Source organism: Mesoplodon densirostris, chromosome 16 (assembly GCF_025265405.1).
Source record: "Mesoplodon densirostris isolate mMesDen1 chromosome 16, mMesDen1 primary haplotype, whole genome shotgun sequence".
Lineage (NCBI taxonomy): Eukaryota > Metazoa > Chordata > Mammalia > Artiodactyla > Ziphiidae > Mesoplodon > Mesoplodon densirostris.
In genome coordinates, this window is record NC_082676.1 from 65764220 (window position 1) to 65786962 (window position 22743).

General features: G+C 53.5%; 1 protein-coding gene across 1 annotated transcript in view; it reads right to left on the reverse strand.

Moving 5' to 3' along the window:
- The window catches only part of MAPK8IP3 (mitogen-activated protein kinase 8 interacting protein 3), a 48332-nt gene that overhangs the window by 14478 nt on the left and 11111 nt on the right, over nt 1-22743 (reverse strand). Inside the window, exons 2-8 of the mRNA XM_060119885.1 lie at nt 17168-17288; nt 14898-14968; nt 14537-14628; nt 8762-8903; nt 5195-5441; nt 4498-4600; nt 4136-4254 (exon numbers count right to left, since the gene is read on the reverse strand). Coding sequence (XP_059975868.1) covers nt 4136-4254; nt 4498-4600; nt 5195-5441; nt 8762-8903; nt 14537-14628; nt 14898-14968; nt 17168-17288 — 895 coding nt within the window. The remainder of the gene's footprint in view (nt 1-4135; nt 4255-4497; nt 4601-5194; nt 5442-8761; nt 8904-14536; nt 14629-14897; nt 14969-17167; nt 17289-22743) is intronic.

Genomic DNA, 22743 nt, shown 5'->3' on the forward strand with positions numbered 1-22743 from the left:
GCACACACACACACACATACATATATATTCTTTGGTTTTGGCAATGAAGAGAAGCCCAGATTATGAAAATACTCTCCAATACTCTCTTCCAGTTCTGTTATCCTTGTATTTTTATGTTTAGATCTTTAATCCACCTAGAAATTATTTTTGTGTTCGGAGTGAGGTTGAATTAGACCTCATTTTTTTCCAAGTGGCTAGTCAACGAATTCAGTACACATATTGAATAATCCATCAACTGGGTGTCTTCAGGAACTGGTGATGGGGGACCAGGCCTCCTGTCACTGACACTTCCTCCAGCTGAGCCAGACTCTGGGGACTCGAGCAGACCCCAGCTCATCCCTCCACCCTGCTGGACAAAGGGCCGGCCCCTCACTCCAGGGCTCTGTCCACAGATCACAGGAGCTCGCAGCTCTCCTCAACTCCTCAGGGCTGCCTGCCTTGCCTGTGCTCCTCGTGATGAAGGCTCCAGAAAGGCACCCAAAGGCCCATCACTCCCAAGAGTGGGGTCTCATTCCAATCAGAACTAAGTGGTGCCCAAGAGGGCCCCTGCCCGCCAAGCGTTGCAGCGCAAGTGCCTGGGCACTCAGGGTTCTCACCACCAGGTGAGAAGACGATTCTCACTTCAGCCCCTCAGCACAGATCCATCAGATGCACTGGTTAGAGCTTCTCACGTCAGGCACTCCTGTTCGAGGGAACTGACCTCAGGAGATGCATCAGACATCATTTCCCTCTCAGAAACCCTGCTATAACAGACTCCACCTCTACCTACTGACTCAGTCAATGTGGCTCCAGGTAAAACTCACTGGTGTGCGGTTTCTAGTTCTCTGCTTTTCTCTCCCATCACTCTTTATGGAGACTCTGGCGTCCGGAACGGTGCTGTCTGAACCACAGGATGTGGCCACGTGCTAGAGCATCTGCCAGCCCCGGGGGCGCCGGGATGGGTGGGGGGCAGTCACATGGAGTGAGCACGCACACCATCAGCACTGCACCTGTGGGTGCTGCAGGGGAAGGGACAGCTCTGCAGCCTGGGGCCACAGGGCAAGGCAGAAAACGTGGCCGACGGGATGGACTGACTGGCAGGCCACCCAGTGCCACCAGGTAGCGAGGAGGCCAGTGAGCTCCGGTGATCTCGTAGAACCATGCGAGGCATCACAAGTATAGCAGAAGCATCAGTCACAACAGCCAAAAGTGAAATGACCCAAATGTCCATCAGTGGCTGAATGGATACATGAAATGTGGTCTATCCACACTGAAACATTATTCAGCCATAAAAAGGAATGAAACTCTGACACACTCCAACATGGACGAACCTTAAAGGCATGATGCTAAATGAAGGCAGCCAGATGGAAAAGGTCACTGACGTGAAATGTCCAGAACAGGCCAGTCTGCAGAGACAGGAAGTACAGCAGCAGTGCCAGGGTGGTGGCGGGGAGCGACTGCTAGTGGGTATAGGTTTCGTTTGCGGGGCGGTGTAAAATGTTCTAAAGCTACGTGGTGATGATGGCACAAATCCGAACGTGCTAAAAGTCACTGAGGTGTACACTGAAAGTGAGTGGATTGTATGGTGTGGAAATTCCATCTCAATAAGGCTGTTAAAAAAAGCACAGCGGGTGCTAGAGGCAGGGCTGCCACCCTGGGTGGGACCTGAGTTCAAGTCCTGGCTCTGCCACTTCACCTCGGCCTCTGTGACCTCGGTTTCTTCATCTGTGAAATGGAGACACTAACAGTGTGAGGCATTAACGGTGGCTGCATGTGAAACACTGGTGTCGCTCTTCTCGTAAGGCCTGTGACGAGTGTTGGAATCTTGTCACATGACAAGACTGAAGAAAGGTACGAGGTGCGGGGGCCCCGCTTCGCCCCTCAGACCTCGTCCAGAGCTCCACACCAGGAGCGGGAATGCGAAGCTGGGCCTCCGACCCTGACATGGAAATGCAAAACATCCTATGTCTGTATGTCTTCCTAGGGAGATGCCTTATACCTTTTTATCAGGTTCTCAAAAGCTCAAGAAAGTGTGGTGCAGGAGGCCGTCCCCCAGGCCCGGCGCGGCTCCAAGTGTGCCTGGGCAGGAAGGCACTCCCTCCAGTGACCACCCGTCACAGCCTGGATCCCAGGTGCCTCCTCCCAGCCACGCCCGGCCCTGCTGGTGTGAACACATGCAGGGGAGCAGCCTATAGCCCATCCCCACGAGTCCACACCTGTCCAGGGGGTTCCCACATCTAGAAAGATCTACGCCCGCAGGTAGCTATGACAGTGGTATTCAAACAGCAAAAATTAGAATTGATTAGGTAATTCACAGTTACACAAAGATAAGGAAGTTAAAACGTGCAGAGGAATCTTAGTGGTTCAGGGAAATGTTAACATCAGCCATGAAGAAAAGGCCAGACAAAAGCTGCCACCCCACGTCCCAGGTGCGCATGCTGGGGCCCTGGCGCCTGGGAGGGTGTCACTCATCACAGCTTGGGGGCTCCTCCGGTTTTTACTTCCTTCTTGGCAATGTCTGATATTACTTTAATATTATTATCAGCATGTATCCTTTTTCTAAAGATAAAAAAATGCCTAAAAATTGAATTTATATGGTAGTATCTGAAATACGTAAAGAAGAGAAGAATGTCAAAATACTAAAAGTGACTGTCCCTAATGAGTAGACTTTTTCTGAATACTAACAGTTTCTGTGTATTTTAAAATATATATTTTTACAATGCTTGTGAGAAAAATTCCATTAAAAATATATACTGCCAAAAGCGGGCATCTTTGTCTTGTTCCTAATCTTAGAGGGGATGCTTTCAGTCTTTCACCATTGAGTATGAATGTACTTTACTGAAATGTACACCTAAAAACTGATAAGTTTTACGTTATGGTTTTACCACAATTTGATATATACAGTTGTGTACCTATATCTCTTTAAATTCTGGCTGAAAAAACTTCTGTTCCAGGCACAAGGTGTGCTGGTGTTAAACACCCCAGATGATGCTGCTGCCTGGAGGTCTCCCCACCCTGAGTTAAGACAATCAACTTATGAGAACTAATAGGATGCAGGCCCACTGCAAAGAAAGCGAGGCTGTTCCAGCTGAAAATGCCAGCCGGGCCCCCTTCGTTTGCAGGTCAGGCCTGGTGGTGTGTGCAGCTGGCAGGCCGGCCGGGCGGCGCTGTCTACCCGGGGACCCGCTCCAGAGACGCCCCAAGTCCCTGCTGGTGCATCTATCGGGGGCAGTGACAGCAGCAGAGAGGCTGGCAACAGAAATCCTCAGATGCCAGACAGCTCCGCCTCCTCGGGCAGCAGATGATAAAACATGGATCAAACGTCAGAAGGCAGCCTTCCCGGATTCTCTTAGTGGAATCGCTACCACCCTGCTCGCCACGTATCCAGTGGAGGCAGCTGCTGCCCCTCCCCAAGGAGAAACAAGAGGACCCTTCCTTGGGGTGTGGGGAGGGGACAGACCAGAACCACGGCCCTGACAACAGAACCACGCTCGGCCCTGATGCCCACCTTGCTGGCTGCTGAGCAGGAGGGAGGGCTTCGGGGACAAGGCCGCTTCTCCAGGCTGGGGCTCCGGACACACATCTGGGCCAGGGGAGCTTGAACCCCGCTGAGAGACAGCGTGACTTCCCTCCACTGCCCTGAGGGCCACAGCCCAGCCTCAGAGCCATGCAGGCTGCCCTCAGGTACAGGCAGACACTGGCACACGGGGCCTGGCTTGGGCAGGGAGGGAGGACCAGGAGCAAGTCTGCATCAGGCAGGCTGTCTCTGCACCCGTCTCAGACATAGCCTCACAGGGCTCTCCGAGGGCACTGACACTGTCTGGGCATGCTCCTTGTGGACTGGAGGAGCTGGCAACTACCACCCTCCCAAAACGTTCCTAGAAAGTGGGCTGCCCAGGGGAGGGGCTTGGAGCAGGGCTGGGCTGAGGGCTACTGGGAATGGGTTTCTTTTTGGGCTGACAAGATGGTCGATAGGCAGTTGCTCGAACCCATGAGCACCCCAAACCCCACCGAGCAGCACACTTTAAGCGGCGAGTTATGGTAAGTGAATACATCTCAATATTCACAGTTTGTAAAAAGAACTTCCTGGCTCACAGAGACTTTGCTTTCATCACAAACCCAACCATAGCAGGGTCCCGGGGATGGTTGTTTTTACCTAGTAGGTCGGCCCCTTCGTCCACATCCCCGATGACCTCGGACCCCGCAGTCGACAGCTCGTGGTACAGGGAGTCAGTGTTGATGCCAAAAGCCTTGTTCACGATCCCCTGGGTTGGGCTGTGGGGACACGCAGCCGAGGAAGGTGGAGTGAGTGGGCAGCACCAATGGACCACACACGGGGACACCCCTGAGGGGTCACTCGATGCCAACACCGCTGGCACAAGTGCAGGTGTGGCGGGTGGTGGGTCAGTCCTGGGCAGTTCTCCCACCTCGAGGGGCTGTGAGGCACCTCCACCAGGGGCACCAACTCCCAGGGTGAGTGCTGAGCCATTCGGGACTGGCTCTGGGCCCAGTGAGCACCTGCTGCCCGTGCGGTCCAGGCGGGGCTCCCGGCCCATGTCCAGCTCTGGGGTGGAGTCGATAATGTCCTGAACATCAGACCACTCGTCACTGCTGCCCATGCCTGGGGGGACACAGTGGAGCCCAGGATCGCGGGGTGACCAGCAGTTCCCTGCACCACTCGTGGCTGCCCTGGGGCCCCTTGTCCAGAGACCCCACGCTAGGCCACCACAGGCAGGGACGGTCGTGGTGGGGGTTCTTCCCGAGCTGGTGGCTGGATGGGGCCTGTCCCCCAGAACTGTGATCCCATCTGAACAGGCCATTTTTTCCCTCCCTTTTCTCTGATTAGACTGTGTCTGCTGGATGACAGTGGTCTACTGTCAGGGTGAGTTGTGTCCCCCAAATTCACAGGCTGAAGCCCTGGACCCCAGTTCCTCAGAATGTGACTGTATTGGAGATGGGTTTCTAAAGAGGTGATGAAGGTAAAATGAGGCCAAAGGGTGAGCCCTAGTCTCAGCTGACTGTGTCCTTATAAAAAGCAGGGGTCCGTCAGGACACACATACAGAGGCATCGGTCAGGACACACATACAGAGGCATGACCACTTGAGGATGGGGCAGCCAAGGAGAGGCCTCAGGAGCGACCAGCCCTGCGAACTGGGAGGAGACACGCATGGTGCTGGTGAGGGTGGGGTGCCGGGAAGGCGGGGCGGCCAGTACCTATGCTGACGTTGCGCATCTCCTGTGTGACCTGCACCTCCATGTTGCGGCTGTTGCGCTTCTCCCGCGCTCTCTTGTTGTTCTTGGAGCTGCCGCTGTAGTCGCCCAGAGGTTGCAGGCCCTCGCTGAGGGGAGTGACCGCAGCCGAGGGCACAGAGGACGTGGGCGTGTTGGACTTGGTGCCCGTGGTGCTGGGCGTGGCCGCTGCTGAGGACTGGCCTGACTCGGACATCTCATCCTGCGGACACTGGGGCCAAACACAGGAAGAGGGAAGCTCGTGGCACAGTCAGGTCCCCCGGGGAAGCCACGAGGGGTGGACCACGCAGGACCGGCGGGGCCTTGGCCACCACCACGAGGCCCCCTCGCTTGGGGTCTTTGCCACTTGGCCGCAGTAAAACAGCACTCCGTGCCAGAATGGAAGGGACAGGAGGCCACTTCTCTCCCACTGGGCTGATTCCTCCCAGCCTCTTCACTTGACTCATCCAGCCTCTGGCTTTCCAGAGGTGGCTACAACTTATTTAAATGGCTTGGACCGGGCTTTTGGCTTGCACGCTTTCCAGTATGGGGCTAGACACGAAGCTATGTGGATGTGGCCGGTAACCCCTTGCAGCCGGTGGGTGGGCAGAGCTAAGCCCCAGACCAGGTCAGGGCAGAGGTTCCCCGGCTGGGAAGGAGGCCGGGGAGGCCGGCGTGCCTTCTGATCAAGTTACTGCTCCACTGCGAGGCCCTCGAGGGCTGGTCCCTCTCGTTCCTGCCTCCTGCCTCCCGCCCTGGCCACAGTCAGGGGCTGTGACGAGTGGGCACCTCCCCAGTTCTGCCAGTGGTGGCCTCCCCAACAAAGAGACACCAGGGGATGGGTCTCGCTTAACCTCCACGGCCCAACTGAACCAAAGTTTGCCTTCAACACCTACGCAAATGCAAATTCCACAGAATGGGACGTCCCCCACACTTCCACAGAATGGGACGTTCCCCAAATGTTCCGAGAGTGAAAAAAGACCAGATTAGTAAAAACTGCAATCAACTGTTGACCTTAAGAATCTCCCTGGAGAGAGAACACATTGTTTGAATAAATGTGGACAGGAAACAAACATTCCTCTCCTACCGTCTTTCCTGGTGAAACCATTGGGGAACCTCAATAAAAAGAGCCTCTGCTCTTCTATGAACTAACATCAGTAACCCCAGACTCACCCCTGACTCACCCCTGAGCAGGTGCTGTGGGGCCCCTGCAGCCTCTTGCCTGGTGCCAAGAAGGGGCATGGCCTCAGGAGGGGCTGAAGCTCATGGGGGTGGGGGGGCAGCACTGAGAGGCCACTCTGGGTACATGTTCCCATCGGCGCCAGATCACATGGTTTCCTCAGAGGACACACTTTCAGAGCTTTCTGACAAGAGGAGCTGATGACGGGGTGTCGGCCTTCTCTTGAAGCTGGATAGATGCTGGGACCAACCCACCCCCACCTTTAACTAGGAAGGGCTGACCGTGCTCCCATGGCCACCTCCAGGTGACTAGGAGCCAGAGTGGTTTGGGAGCCTTGTGGGATCTGCCTTTTCCCGAGCAGCCTAGTCCCCGCCAGGCGCCGCCTCTCCCTGGGCTGAGACTCCTCTATCCGGAACCTCACATCCTCGTTCTCCTCTTGACAGGGCTCCCATCCCGGCAGCTGTGTCCCCGAGGGACACTTGGTGATGTCTGGAGACACTTGTGGTGGCCAGAGCTGGGGATGGGTGGAGGCAGGGTGCCCACAACACCCCACAGGGCACAGGATGGCCCCCATAGCCAACAGCATTCAGCCGGGTTGCTGATGAGCTGTGGTGAGAAGCGCCTCTTGCAAACATTTTTCGTTTGGGTTTGGGTTCTGCAGCTCAGGGCCAATTTGTAAAGAAAAAACCCTTTCCTCTTCACAGCACCATGCACACTGCACGCCTCTGTGGTGGGGCCCCGAGTGCTCTCCCACAGGGAGGGTTCCGAGGAGAGTGGTACCCGAGGAGGCCTGTGCTCCAGGCTGATGCACAGGGACTTCCACAAAGACGGCCGGGCACATGAGCCCATGCCTCATGGAAGCACACACTGTCAGACCACCTGACTCAATGGCCACGCTCCCCATCTGTCCGTGATTTGAACACTATTTCCATGGGCCTCCTGACCCTGGTAGTCACCGTGGGGAATCCTGCGGCATAACCAGGCCTCCCCCTACTCCCCTAGCTGTCTGTCGCCTGCAGGCCACCACTTACCCACGGGACACTCCCCCTGGCCACCACTTACCTAAAGAAACCTGCCAACCTCTAACACCAACGTGCAGCAGTGACCTCCAAATGCAAAGAACCCACATCCCAGCGGCCATGCCTCCCATGAGGAGCCACAACTGTTTGGTTAAAACACTGAAAATACAGTACATAAAAACAAAAAACAAAACAAAAACAACAAAACAAATTAAAAAATTAGAAAAACTTGAAAACCTAGAGCATAAAATAAAAATAACTTAAAAGTAATTATTAAAAAAAAATCAAACAAAACACACCTATGAACTAAAACATAAAGGACTATAATTTATTAAGAGAGAACGATTTCAGACGATGCAGGAGAAAGAGAGACGCATGAGAACACAGGCTGGCCCAAGGGGTCATCTGGAGACCCCAGCCTCCCAGCTTTCTGAAGCTCAACGCCCCCGCAGGAGCTTGGGGGTACACACCAGCTGTGGGCCCCGCCCCTTCTGCCCAGACCCCACTTGCTGGCAGGACAGCCAGTGGCTGGCGGGCACGAGGTGTGCTCACTCCGCGGAACAGACGCAGAGTGAGTGGGGTCGCTTTCCGACACAGCTGGCGGCTTGTGGTGACCTCCTGCAGCCCAGCTGGACACTGCAAGGCAGGAGGACAGCCAGCAATGAGTCGCAGTGGGAAGGAAGCTGTGGGGAAGCCTGGGCCCACGTCCACTGTTCGACCCAGCCCAGAGGGTATCCTCTGATGGCCTCAGTGGGGAATCACCAGACCCAGGGCGAGGGTCTGGTCTCTTCAATGAGCAGTGGGGCCCGCGTTCCATCCTGCCACAGCCTGCCTTCACCAGATGGGCTAAGCTCACAGACCAAGGCTGGCAGCAAGTGCTCAGGGGCCCTGCACGAGCGCCTGCCGTTGGCCTTCCCAGGGCCCCCAGTGCCGGGGATGGAGGGTGGGTGCTCTCACTGCTGAGCTGAGCACACCGGGACGTCCTCCTTCTCAAACTCAGGCCCCTAGGTTGTTAGCACGGGTAGGCCGGTAAGAACAGCCCAAAGAAGAGAAGCTGACCCCTGACCTTTGACTTTTTCCTGGTTGGAGTGCAAACCTCAGATGCTAGAAGGACAACACGTGTGGGGTGAAGCCCAATCTGGCTGCGAGGCTCTGGGTTGTGTTGGGGGATGTTCACTACGCTCAGCCCTGCCCGATTGGCACACCCTGGCTGTAGGCAGGTCCCCCCATCCGATGGGCACGCCCTGGCTGTAGGCAGGTCCCCGAGCAGCCGAGAGTCCCGGCTGCGGCCACACCCTCCTGAATGAATGTGGGGCGACGCGGAGCCCTCACTCCACAGCACGGCTACAAAACCTGGTAGCTGGAGCTGAGCTGCAGCTGGCCGAGGTCACTCAGGTGCCAGTGGTCCCCCGCAGGCATGAGCTTGCCCCCCATCTGTGCACGTACCACACCGTCGGTCAGGGGGAAGACGCTCAGGGAGGTGGGGCGCTCCTTCCTGTTGAAATGTGGGGAGAGAAGGAGGGGGGGGATTAGACAGTGGCTCCTGAAACAGGGCTGCAAACTCTTCCTGGACATGCAGATGCTTGTTCTGCAGCTGGAGCTGCTCTAAAAGATGCCCCTGACCATGGGCTGTAGGGAAGGGCGTGACCTTCTGGGTGGCCAGGCACACAGGACCTCTGACCCCTCTGCCCTGCAGCCGCGCTAATCAGCGTGTTCACCCGCTCAGGGCATCGCCACTCCGCTGTGATCCCATAGAACATTTCCCCTCCGTTACACTGTCATTTATCAGTTTTATTTATTTCCATTGTAAACAGACACCTGCACAGCAGTGCCTGTGATAGGCCCTTTGGCATCACAGGCAGCATTGCCTGGTTCCTCCTTGGCCCTACTTCTGCCTCCTGGAGCCAGCCAGGAGGAGTCAACCCTTTCTCCCCTGTTCTTTGTTCCTCACCCTCCCCCAACACCCCATCATTGTTTTCAGGAGACCTGGGTACAGAGTTTCTCATGGGGTGCTTTTCTCTTGCTCCGAGCAGTTCCCCCCGTCACGGAGCACTGACACCACAGAGGTGCCTTATAAAGCTATGCTAGCAAACTGAGAATGTCCAGTGGGCTGGACTGATGCTCAAAGCCGCCTGCCGTGGGCTCAGTCGCTGGGATACACTCCGTGGGCTGTTAGCGGCGAGGGAACGGAGCCCAGGCCAGGGGCAGACACATGGCGCCCCAGAGCCTGTCGGTGGCTGCATGGAGTCCATGCTGCTCAGAGCTGTTTAGGCCAAACATCCGAATCCCTGACACACAGGGGCTGAGGTGGGAGCGGTGGCAAGGCTTCCTCAGGGGTCCCACGGAGCCAGGTCCAGAGGCTGGGCTGTCCTGGAGGGAGGACGGTGGCTTCCTCACAGTGCCTGGAGGATGTAGGTGATGGACAGGGGAGCGGAGCAGCCGCCATGACCAGAACTTCCTATGGCTGGCGGGCAGCTGCCTGAGGCATAACTCTGGGAAGGGTGTCTCTCTGGGGGTGTCCCAATGGCTCCAGAGCGGCAGGGCTGGGGCGGAGCAGGAGAACTCGGAATCTGGAAGCCCCTCTGAGCTGCTCGAGTTGCTGGTCTGTCCTGTTCAGGAAGACACTGCCTCCTGCAATGCAGGGTCCCCGGACCTGCTGGGACCTGGCTGTTCCTCTGGGGGCTAAGCTGCGGAAGGGACAGGGCCAGAGGAGGCCTGCAGGGCCGGACAGGGGCCTCGGCCACTCGGGAAGGCGGTTTCCTGTGGACAACCTCAAGTGCCTCATGCAGCCATTGTCCCCCATGACAGATGACGCTTTCTCGGTTAAGAGTTCAGACGTCAAGTTAGAAAGCTCTGGGTCTTCAGATCCATCCCAAGCTCAGCAGCCCGTGGCTCAGTCCTCGCCAGGCTGTTCTCTGACCACAGCCCCCAGGCCCTCGGCGTCCGGGAAGGCAGCCACTGTCTGTGGGCTGCTCCCTCAGGGCTCCCAGCCCCTCCTCCACCACTGTTCCTCCACTGGGCTCCCAGTGCCCATATGGGGGTGCCTCTCCTGGGGCCCAGCTCTGACCTTGGTGGGGGACGCACATAAGGGGTTCCTCGGCCCAGGCTGTCACCAGATACCACAGGGTAATGTGACGGCAGGGCAGGGTGGGGCCACCCGCCCCCTAGGATGGGAGCCTGTATCCATCGCCGGCCTCCACGACTATGTGCGTCAACAGATAGCCAGGCCGCACTCCCCGATGGAAATCCTCACGAGGATCGAGTCCCGTGTCCTCTCCGTTGCTCCCCGCAACCGCAAGCCTCAAGAGTATTCACTGGGTGCTGCTGACTGCCAGCCAGAGCCCATCCAAGGCTCACCCACCGTGTCCTCTTGTTATAGCCCCGCAGCTCCCCCGGGAGACGCCAATGCTCGTCCATTTCAGAGGCTACAGCCCGAGGGCATCACACTGCTCGCAGAGGTCACACCACTGGCCCTGAGTCCTAAGTGACTGAGCTGGGCTGCCTAACACCAGGCGCAGGGTCTCCACCCCTGCCCGCCACCTCCTGGGGGTGCAGACATGCGGCCCGACCTGCAGGCCGGGTGGACGTTTGCTAGTGGGGCCTGCACTGCTACCTGCTTCAGGGCTGCCTCGGGACCTGGGACCCGCCTGCCCCTCCTTGGCAGCAGGCCCTGTAAACGCCAAGTCCGGAGCCTCCAATCTGTACGATTCTGGCAGCCGTCTGAGCTCCCCCAATCCGAGGCCCAGGGACAGCTGCAGCCTTTACCTTCTCCTCCATGACTGGCGAGGACTGCAGGGCAGTGACAGACAAGGGCCAGCACACAGCGGGGACAGCACAGAGGGCAAGACAAGAAGGCAACATTAGAGAGCGAAGGTCGGGGGCTCTGGGGGCACGTGTGCGCACATGGAGAGGGAGGGCCTCCATGGGGACGGACAGATGTGGAACACGCAGATCCTACGCAGGATGGACCCAGGGCACACAGACACATATCCCCTTGGCTTGGACGGCAGGTTACGCCCACTCAGCCCTGGGTAGTGGGTGAGCGTCCTCCCCATGACGTTCCTGGCACACGCAGGCACTCGCGTGTGCAGTGACAGGGCACACGATCGCATACACCATGTTCACGGGCCCACGCACGCTCACCACCTGTTTTGTTTTGTTTTAATTTATTTAATTAATTAATTTATTTTTGGCTGCGTTGGGTCTTCGTTGCTGTGTGCGGGCTTTCTCTAGCTGCGGTGAGCGGGAGCTACTCTTCACTGCAGTGAGTGGGTGCTACTCTTTGCTGCAGTGCACGGGCCTCTCATTGTGGTGGCTTCTCTTGTTGTGGAGCATGGGCTCTAGGCGCACAGGCTTCAGTAGTTGTGGCACGCAGGCTCAGAAGTTGTGAATCACGGGCTCTAGAGTGCAGGCTCAGTAGCTGTGGCGCACGGGCTTAGTTGCTCCACAGCATGTGGGATCTTCCTGGACCAGGGCTCAAAACCGTGTACCCTGCATTGGCAGGCGGATTCTTAACCATTGTGCCACCATGGAAGCCCTCACCACCGGTTTTATTCTAAAGACACACAGATTCACAAAACCAAGCCAGGACTGAAGGAAAACGGTGCCTGTCTGGGCTCAGCAGTGGCCAGCAGCTCCCCAGCACTAAGGACGAGCCTCCTCGGGGAGCCAGAGAGTCTAAACTAAGGTGGGCGGACACACATCTGTCCCCAAAGGACCCAGAGTTGTGGCTGGAGGGGTACACCCCAGAGAAGAGCAGGCCAGGAGGGCAGCACAGGGCCTTCCCCTTCATCTGCTGCAGCAGCACAGGCCACAGTGGGATGTCTGCACTCTCTGAGCCCTACAGAGGCCAACACCCAGCGCAGTAACAGAAGGCCTGTGCTTTCTCTCCTTCCACCAGCGTGCCCTCTGGACATGGGAGGCGTGGCTGCCGTCCACATCCATTCATCTGAAAGTGGGCCCGGGGCAGTCAGAGACGCACGGTGGGCCCTGGGAACATCTCCATCACAGCCCAGTGTCCAGGCGGGTGGGGCAAGGGTGGCTTCAGGGCCAGCCAGAGCCCAGAGTCTCATACACTGTGGCAGCAAGCTCGGGGCAAGCGATTCTGTGCGCCACAGTGAGGTTAAATGTCGCCAGCCAGCTGGCAGAGCGATGGAGGCAGCCCAAACGCAGCCCTGCCTCTCTGCTGCCCAAACAAGCGCTGCTCCGGCCACCGCCCCGCAACACACACACACACAGGAAGGCGCCTCTTCACTGCCAAGGCACAGGAGGGTCGCAGCTGACAGCCCCAGGCTCCTCCCTCCTGCTGGCAGGCATCTCTACCCCCATGGGGCTCAGGAAGGTGTCTTAGCAGAGAGTGTCCAGGGCCTGGAGAGGATGGACACACAGCCAAGTGCACCCTGGCCTCGGGGACACCCTGAGGAGGATCTGATGGGGACACAAGGCTGGGCAGGAATCTGGGCCAGAGCCCAAACTCTAGGTAATGCCCGAACAGCCAGACTCTGCAGCCCCAAAACAACACAAGGAGCTCCCGATTCCAGGTTGGCATTTGGTGCAGTTCCTTGGAAATTCCCTCAGTGACTTCTGAGGGCCACGAGTGAGGCTTTCAGAGTGTGTCGGGAAACGGTGGCTTGGAGATGGGTATTTCCTACCTTCAGATAAAACTGACCCAGAAACAATAACTGCAAAGGGTTTTGTAGTTTAACACACTCTTTGATACACATTCCCTCACGTAATTCTCACAGAGCCGGGGGCGGGGTCAGCTAATGACCCCGATACCCTTTCCTGGGGCGTACACATTTACAGAGAGAAAGCATCCACAACGGCTGTATCCCCTACTCCCCACGAGAAGCGGCTAGACTGTCTAAAAACATGCCAGTGGTCCCCTGGATGACTGCCCTTCCTAGGTCCTGCTAGGCCTCTGCTGACATATTACAGTTTCCGTTTTCAAATCGGAAGACTCAACAGCTTCGCCCACCATGGCCCAGTGAGTAGCTGACGATGCCCAGCATGGAAGGGCCTGAATCTCCTTGTTTGCAGACATCACCCACCAAGGAGACAGGTGCAGAGAAAATAGAGCCTTTTCGTGACCAGACCTTGGGCTTCCGGTGTTTGCTGCAGGAACAAGGGGCCACAGCTGCAGAGGCACGAACGGTGAGCTCCATCCATTGGGCCTGGGGTTCCGGCCTCAGGCGCCTCCTCCCTCCTCCAGCCTGATGGAGCCATGGCCTCCCATGGCAACACCCTGGAGAAGATCTCTGACAATCTGCTCCTGGGGTACTGAGGTGCGGTTTTATCCTGACTGAAGATGAAGCAGGAACCTGGCCTCTGCAGGCTTCTCTCTGCTCCCCGAATAAAACCAGGATGGCGGGGTGTGGCTGCGTCTGCTGGTCACCAAGGTGTGCAGGCCTCCCCCACCACCTAGAGTCGATTCTTGCGATTCGAACTGGTTGTATTCTACAAAGTCACCGCAAATACGTTTGCTTGTAGAAGAAACACGTACATAGGTAGGTACACGTCTCACACAGATTAGAATCTTCATTCCTCACTCATCCTGGTACACTGTTTCCTTTATTTTACACAACAGAAAACGAGGTGCCAGAAGTATTTAACATGTCTTAGAGGACAGGGGCCAGAGCTGGGCTCCATCCAGTCCCCACTGACTGGCCCCTGGACCCCAGCGTCTTGCAGGACACTGCGCCACCTGCCGCCCCCAACCCTGGGCATATCTGCAGGAGGTGGAGTGTCACCTGGCACCACCTCAGTTGGCACCCTGTGAACTGGGTGACTCAAATTTTTCACCACTCTGCGCACATCTGCAGATGACTGCGAAAGTGCCGTGAGTGGTGATTTTGAGGCTACAAATCAATTTTACAGAGTAGGCGAATTCAGAAAAACAGAATTTGCAGGTATTAGGATGGACTACATGGTTTTCCCTGGGTCTCCATGACGGCCTGCGGGCCCGCAGCAGGCCCACCCCAGCCCCTCACCTGCTTGGTGCCGTCCTCAGCACACACCCCGGCTCAAGCCTCACACTCCGACCGGACACCCCTCTCCCTGAGTCGGGGGAGGGCCACGGCTCCTCCTGGGGGAAGGCACCAAGCTCTGGCACCTGGCTTCCCGTCCTACCTCCTCCCCGGCAGGGTGCTCTCAGTCTGGCTGTTCCCCCCGACCTGCTGCATCTTGGACCTCTCGATGTGCTCCACGTAGGTCTGGATCATCTGTGAAGAGGACACATCCGAGTGAGCGCTCCCTGCCCACGAGGTCCACCCGCCCACCCCCTCCAGCCTGTGCCACTTTCACCCGCACTGGCTCGGACAGAGATGAAGGCAGAGTTCAGGGAAGGGAGTCTGGCCACATGAGGCCCAGGGCTTTCAGGTTCAGCAGGTGAACCCCAGGGAATGAAAAGGCGGCCAAGGTCGGCAGCCAACCCCACGTGTGGGGCTTTACCACTTCCTCGTGGCCCTGGCCCCGTGGCGGGGAAACCCACCTCCGTGTGCCGCTGGTGCAGGGCATTGTACTCCTTCTTCATCTCCGACTCCCGCTCCTCCAGCCGAGAAACTAGAAAACACAACCAATGTTTGTCAACTGCACAACCTGCTTCTCCAGGGCACGTACTTCTCCAGGCTTGACTGCTGGGGGACAGAGTATTCCAGACAAACCCATGCCTGGACCCTGAGCTCAGAGGTGGCCTCATTAGCATAGAACACCCTGGGGACCTAGCAGGTGGTTCTGATCGGCCCGGGTCTGGGTGCATCACCGTGTGTGTGGTTATCTGAGGCTATTCAATCCTGCTACAGAGAGCAAGAGCTGGGTGAAACTCACACAAGCCTTACTCTCTATGTCTAAGTCAGCTGGTAGCTTTGGAGGTGCAGGCAAAACTCACAGGATGTGTCACGTTGTGTCACATGTACACAAGGAACGAGCAGGTGGCTTGTGGACAGAGGCAGAATTCGGAAGTAAGCAGCCTCTGAGACACACTAAAGAGAAGAATATCTGAACACAGGATGGAACACACAGGTGTCCCCCACACGGACCAGGGGCTGGAAGGACCAAGTCACGATCGTGCCACCTCTGGGCTGGCAGCTGTGTCACCCCTGTGACACCCAGGATGGTCCCCACGTGTGCTCTGACCAAGAGGCACAGGGAAGCACCTGAGTGCCATGGGCTAACTGGACAGCCAAGCCACGGAGCCAGCATGCCACGGGCTTCAGACACCTTGCGTCTGTGGCCCTTTGTTCCAACCTCAGTTTTGTTGAACTCTGCACAGAGCGAGACAGGACACGCAGCAGCCTTGTTCTCCCCTCTCCTCGGTCCTTGCCCCTGATGCTGACCAAACGGAAAACTTCAGACTGTACCTTGGAGTTTACATGTTTTCCTTCTAAGAAAAGATGAAAAGGTTTCACATGAAAATTATTCTAAGCAAAGGGAATATTAAGGATTCTGTGTAGTTATAGAAAGGGTGGGTCTATGCAAAACTAAAACGGGCCTTTCGGTTTGCCTCTGCTCCACAAAGACTAGCGTGTTTGTGTCTGTGTGTGTTGCCACTAGCTGTGCTCACCTACAACACCCGGGGGGTATTGGCTTTAGCAAAATTGGCTTCCAGTCTTGGTTTGGGATACGGTTAGACCCAACCATCAAACCATTTTTTTAAATTAATTAATTTTATTTTATTTTTGGCTGCGTTGGGTCTTCGTTGCTGCAAGCAGGCTTTCTCTAGTTGCAGCGAGTGGGGGCTACTCTTCGTTGCGGTGCGCAGGCTTCTCACTGTGGTGGCTTCTCTTGTTGGGAGCATGGGCTCTAGGTGCGTGGGCTTCAGTAGTTGTGGCACGCAGGCTCAGTAATTGTGGCTTGTGGGCTCTAGAGCACAGGCTCAGTAGTTGTGGTGCACAGGCTTAGTTGCTCTGTGGCATGTGGGATCTCCTCAGACCAGGGCTCGAACCCGTGTCACCTGTATTGGCAGGCGGATTCGTAACCACTGCACTACCAGTGAAGTCCCTCTTTTTTTTTTTTTTTTTTTTTTTTTTGATATGACCTTAACTTTCCAGAGGAACGAAGGCACCTGTTATCCAAGGTAATGAGGTAAAGCAACAAACTAGGTCTCAACCATCAAAACAACTAATTACAGAAAACTGAAATTACAGGGTCGTTATAACTTTGAAAGTATAGTTTAAACAAAGACTTCTAAAGGTAAAATAATAGTTCTTATTTAAAACAAACAAACAAACAATAAAAAAACAACACAAAACCCTTTCCTTGCCTCTCCTTGTAAGGGACAGGGTGTTCCCGTAGGCACCCTGGTCAGCCATGAGTGCCCCCTAGGAACTGTCATTACAGGGGCACCATTTTGGGCCCAACTTTCAGGTCACAAAAGAGCACCCGCTCCTCAAGCAGCACACAGACAGGAGCCCCAGCCGGCAGCCAGGAGCTCTGTCCTAAAGGGCCACACAAAGTTCACAGATCTGTGAATTTCAGGTCAGACTGCAACATTAAGCAAAAATGCTCTGTCATCAGAGGGGCCTTATTTATAAATTTTATTTATTTCCACAAAGGATTTGAGGCCATTTACAGAAATACAGAGCAGTGTAAAGACAGAAAACAAATTATTGAGGGAATCACAATGAAAATAAGATAAGGCTCTCATTGGGTTTTCTCACTCTCTTTTTATCAAAGGCTCTCAACATCCCTCCCAGCTGGGTGGGTCTGAGAACAACAGATGCATTCAAAATGCAATTTCATCTCTCCGGGCTAGCGACTTACTCTGATCTGCATAGTTTTTGGCCTTCAGTTCCAGCTGGCGGGTCTGAAAGTCGAAGTGCTCCACCTGGGTTTGTAGCTCTTTCTTCTCTTGTTCCAAGGCATCTTCAAACTCAATAAATTTCTATACATGCAAGGAAGAAAAACAGCAGGCGTCATGAATGTGCGATGGCCAGATGACAGCAGCCCCTCAGAAGGGCTCACGCTCAGGCCCAGAATGTGGTTTCTGCACCCCAGAGCCGGCTTCCCTTCCCGTCCACCACCCGCCACAGCTGTGCAGAGAGCTTCCCAACAGGCTGTGGATACCACAGCCTTCTAACCAGCTATCAGGCAGTCACCCGGGGCCCTAAAGTTGGAAAAGCCCACACACGCTGGCTTTAATCTTGAAATTCTTAATAGTTTTTGAACAAGGGGGCCCCATTTCCAGTTTTGCACTGAGCCCCACAAATTATGTAGCTGGTCCTTAGGCAATAGAGTAATATTATTCCTCTCAACACTGAACATCTAAAAGAGGCCAGGTGTGGACTTCCCTGATGGTGCAGTGGTTAAGAATCTGCCTGCCAATGCAGGGGACATGGGTTTGATCCCTGGTCTGGGAAGATCCCACATGGCGCAGAACAACTAAGCCTGTGCACCACAACTACTGAGCCTGTACTCTAGAGCCCGCGAGCCACAACTACTGAGCCTGCGTGCCACAAGTACTGAAGCCCACACGCCTAGAGCCCGTTCTCCGCAACAAGAGAAGCCACTGCAACGAGAAGCCCCTGCACCTCAACGAAGAGTAGCCCCCGCTCGCTGCAACTAGAGAAAGCCCACGCGCAACAACAAAGACCCAACGCAGCCAAAAACAAATTTAAAAAAAAAGTCTCTAATTTTCAAAAATAAAAATAAATAAAGAGGCCAGGTGTACTTTCCTCTTAACCTGTATCTCAGTCACTGCTCAGTTCAGGAAGCCATCCTTCGTGGAATAACCGGCAATGCATAGTACTGCTCTGATTCTCTTAAAAACAAGATGGGGGGTTGTTGGCCTAGATTTGGAATCTGCACTTTACATGGTAAGTTTCTGAGCAAAATTACTGTTGAATCAAGTGAAAAGAAAGCACTTTGTAAAACAAAAGAAAATCCTAAATGTTCTTAGGAGGAGACCTAGGTTAACACTGACAGCCCAGGGTAAAGGCAGGGTCTGGTCCGGGGGGATGGGCACTGGGCAGCAAACCCCCCTCCCTCCCTCGGCTAGGTGACAGCCTGAAGGCCACAGCCCTGCAACAGCCCTGATGGGAACTGTTAACACCTTGATTTTACGGCGTACGAAATGGAAATATTAGTAAGAAATTTCATTTGTAGGAACCATAAATGTCAGCTGGGTTCTTAAGACACAAAAAGTGTCTCAAAAGATGGGAATATAAAATAGGCTGTTGGTTCCAGGTTTCGGGTGTCTGGGAGAGTCAATGAGTTCGTGGTGGCTATAGCTATATTTCCCGTAAAAACTGCACCCAGTCCCCCACCCCAACTCTGGGCCCCAGAGACGCTTCTTCCTACAGTGGCTTCTCAGAGGTCTTTGTGCTGAAAAGCACTGGGGCTCCTGCCCAAAGGATGACTCACCCAGTGCAGTGACAGAGGGCAAAAACACCCGGGGCGGGGGCGGGCAGGGGTGCGTCAGAAAGAAAATCTGTATTGATGACATCGTTCACAACTTAAGTAAAATGAAAAACATCCACCCCATTGCCAGGAAAATGCACACAAATGGTGCAGCGGCACAAAAATTTTAAGTAAGCGGTTTTGAATGACTGTGGCCATGACCAGCATATGAAGAATAAACAAATGCTATTAATTGGCTGGTAAAGAAATTATTTAACTTGGGTAATTTTAATTCCTATTACTTAAAAAAAATTAAAAGAATGATATAAACATATTCTTTTGTAGAAAAATCAGAGGAGAGTGTTAAGTGAAAATAATACTTCTAAAAAACCATAATTCTGCCATGCTATCAATGGTTAAGAAACAACAACAACAAAACCATAATCTACCAACCAGAGAGGGTCAGTTAAAATTGGGTGACATTCTTCCAGACGTGTGTGTGTGGAGCGGATGTGCCGTCATTTTGTACACGGTATCTTGACCTGACTTATTCACTCGTTTACACTGGAAATGTCTCTCCACACTAAGAACTGTGCCCTGCCACTCCTATTTCTAACAGGTGTGTGTTCCCCTGTCAGTGGGTGTCTCCAGAGCATAGTTTACTCAACTGATAGCCTCCTGTTGGACTTTCAGGCTGCTTTAAAACGTCCGTTATTATTGTTACTACTTGTGTATCTGCCCAGTGGCATCCTGCTCCCCAAGGCCAGACGGGCACCCCAGCCCACACCCCCCAGGTCGGGTGGTGCCCTTCCCGGAGCCCCCATGGCCTCTGTGCTGCCAACCCGACAGGTGGGAAAACGGCAGAGAATAATTGTCTTAATTTTCAGCTCCTGGATTACTAGTGAGACTGAATAAATTCATTAGTCATATACACTACATCTAACAGCTCATTATGTCCTTTGTCCGATTTTCTACTACAGGTTATTTTTCTTAACAATTTGTAAGGACTTATTAGACCCATTCAAGAATTTGTCTTCTACGCTGCAAGTACTTTTCCCAGGATGTAGTCTGCGTGTGTACAGTACAGAAGTTTACTTACTTCTACACCATTTACTTAATAATTTACCTTTTCTTCATTGCTCTGAATGCTACCTTTATGATATGCTAACTTCTAAGACATATTTTGGTCTATTTTTGAGCCAGTAACCAAAGGTTTTTTTATCATTTTTTAAAAATTTATTAATTAATTTATTTATTTTTGGCTGTGTTGGGTCTTCGTTTCTGTGCGAGGGCTTTCTCCAGTTGGGGCGAGTGGGGCCCACTCTTCATCGCGGTGTGCGGGCCTCTCACTGTCGCGGCCTTTCTTGTTGCGGAGCACAGGCTCCAGACGCGCAGGCTCAGTAGTTGCGGCTCACGGGCCTAGTTGCTCTGCGGTATGTGGGATCTTCCCAGACCAGGGCTCGAACCTGTATCCCCTGCATTGGCAGGCAGATTCTCAACCACTGTGCCACCAGAGAAGCCCCCAAAGGTTTTTTTAAATTTGTAGTGTAATAGCATCTTTTAATAGCTGATATATATTTACCCTCTTAACTCTTCCTTTTCAATATATTCTTGGTTACTCCCACTTGTGAATTGTTCTAGATTAAGTTGAGAATCATCCTGAATCACTTATATATTTATTTATTTATTTATTTATTTATTTTTTTTTTTCCTTTTTGCGGTATGCGGGCCTCTCACTGTTGTGGCCTCTCCCGTTGCGGAGCACAGGCTCCGGACGCGCAGGCCCAGCGGCCATGGCTCACGGGCCCAGCCGCTCCGCGGCACATGGGATCCTTCCAGACCGGGGCACGAACCCGTATCCCCTGCATCGGCAGGCGGACTCTCAACCACTGCGCCACCAGGGAGGCCCTATATTTATTTTTTGAATCAACATTTTGCCTGTCAGAAAGCATCAGTTCTCTGGTCCTCAGGAAGGGGTCCCTGTTTTTCATGACAAAATGCTCAGGGCTGGACTTGGGCTGAATGGAAAGCTCATCTTGAGCCAGTGAAGAGCTGAATGACGGGGCGACTGGGGCTGGAGGATGGAAAATGCTCCCTTTCTGTAAACTGAGCCCTGTCCTACCTCCAAGCTGGAGCACCAAAGTTTTACACAAAGAAAAGCGTTCTGTGGTGCTAACATCATTTCTCTAGAATTCCCATCTGTATTTCATCATATTACTTGCATTTCATAGCTGAGAGTCAACTAAAAAGATTTCTAGATGAAAGATGATTGGCTGCACCACGCAGCATGTGGGATCTTAGCTCCCTGACCAGGGATCAAACCCATGCCCTCTGCAGTGGAAGCATGGAGTCTTAACCACTGGACTGCCAGGGAATTCCTCCAGATTCTTAAGAAGGTCAGACAGATGTTCCTAAATCTATCCTGACAGGTGATCGTTAAAATCCAATGTAGATTACAGTCCCAAAAAGCTTTGTCATGCCATAAAACAACTGATATGCTTTGAGATCCCCGATGCAGTTGGCCCCGAACCAGGTGACATGAAGAAGTCCTCTGATGTTATGATATTTTAAGGCCTTTCAGCCCTAGGAAATACAGAGATATTAACTGAGAGAGAAAACATCTAGGTAAGCTGTGTACATGAATGTCCTCAAGGCCAAAGGCAGAGGGCACCCCAAGTGGCAGGGAGACATGAACTCACAGGACACTTGTGGTTCCCAGGCACAAGGAATCCTGGAGCCAAGGGACAGTCCTGTGATGGGAATGGTCAGTCATCAGTAACCACCCGCAGACAAGGGGTGTGAGTGATCACGATCACAATCACGTGGCAGCAATGCCCCAGATGAACAAAAAGCCCCAAGAAACCCACAAGGGACCACGAGCATACTAAAGGGCCAGCCCTCAGCTTCCCTGCTGGGCTGGACCAAACACTGGGACACCAGTGTTTGGTCCTGCAGGCTCTGCAGGTTGGCGACCACCGCACTTGGCGTTTGGGGAAGAACCGCTCTTCCCCGCTACCTTGAGGGACAGCATCGAACCAGACAGAGCTGACTAGGGGGCATGTCAGGGGCTCCAAGTTCACGAAAACATCACAAACACAATATGCTGTTCTGCAGCTTAAAAGGCATCCTCTTTCTTCCCCTCCTGAAAAAACTCTTTCAACGTTATTACAGTAATTTTAATTAACAAAAATGCAAGCTAACTGTTTAACTGAAATGGAAGATGCAATGCCACCTTCATCAAATATTATGAGGAATAAATAACATGAAGGACCAGTGCCTGGCCAAGACTAAACAGATATTTAATCATTGCTTTTTATGAGGAAATGCTTGGGGCTAGACTTGGGATGAAATAAGAATCACCTGGACAAGTAAGGCGTAGTTGATGGAATAAAGCAAGGGCTTCGTGGTTGGTGGTTAAATGAATAAGTGAGGAAAATACAAGTTCTCCTCCAAAACGAGGCGGGCAGCTGTGGCGGGGGAGGTGTCAGGAGGGAACTCTAGTAACTGGGTTAGAGTCACAAAACATTCAATAGATGTTTTCAAGGAAGCAGAAAATATTTTTATTTACAGATCATTTACTTTAGATTTAAGAAAATCAAGAATTTTCAGTGGTGGGGGACGGGGTAAGTTATCTCTATAAGGAAGTCGTCCATAAGAAAGCTAAATATTTTTCAATTTTTATTGAATTTGTCCCATTCAATTTATCCAATATGAATGGAAATGAGAAGAATAAAATTTTTAACAGCATTTGGGTTGAGTGGGTCTGCCTGGTGCTGGACTGTGAAACAGAAGGAATCTACCGTCTGAGACATGCCAAAGTGAAAAACTCGTACACACGCCAATTACATGCACTACAGATTTGAGTTAGTCTGGAATTGTCATCTGTCTAACCGAGTCTAGTCAAAATGTCACTTAGCACCTGATAACACACAGAGGTTTAAGGCCACCTCACAACAAATCTTTGGAGCCTCCCGAAGAGCAATGAGGAGCAACTAACAATT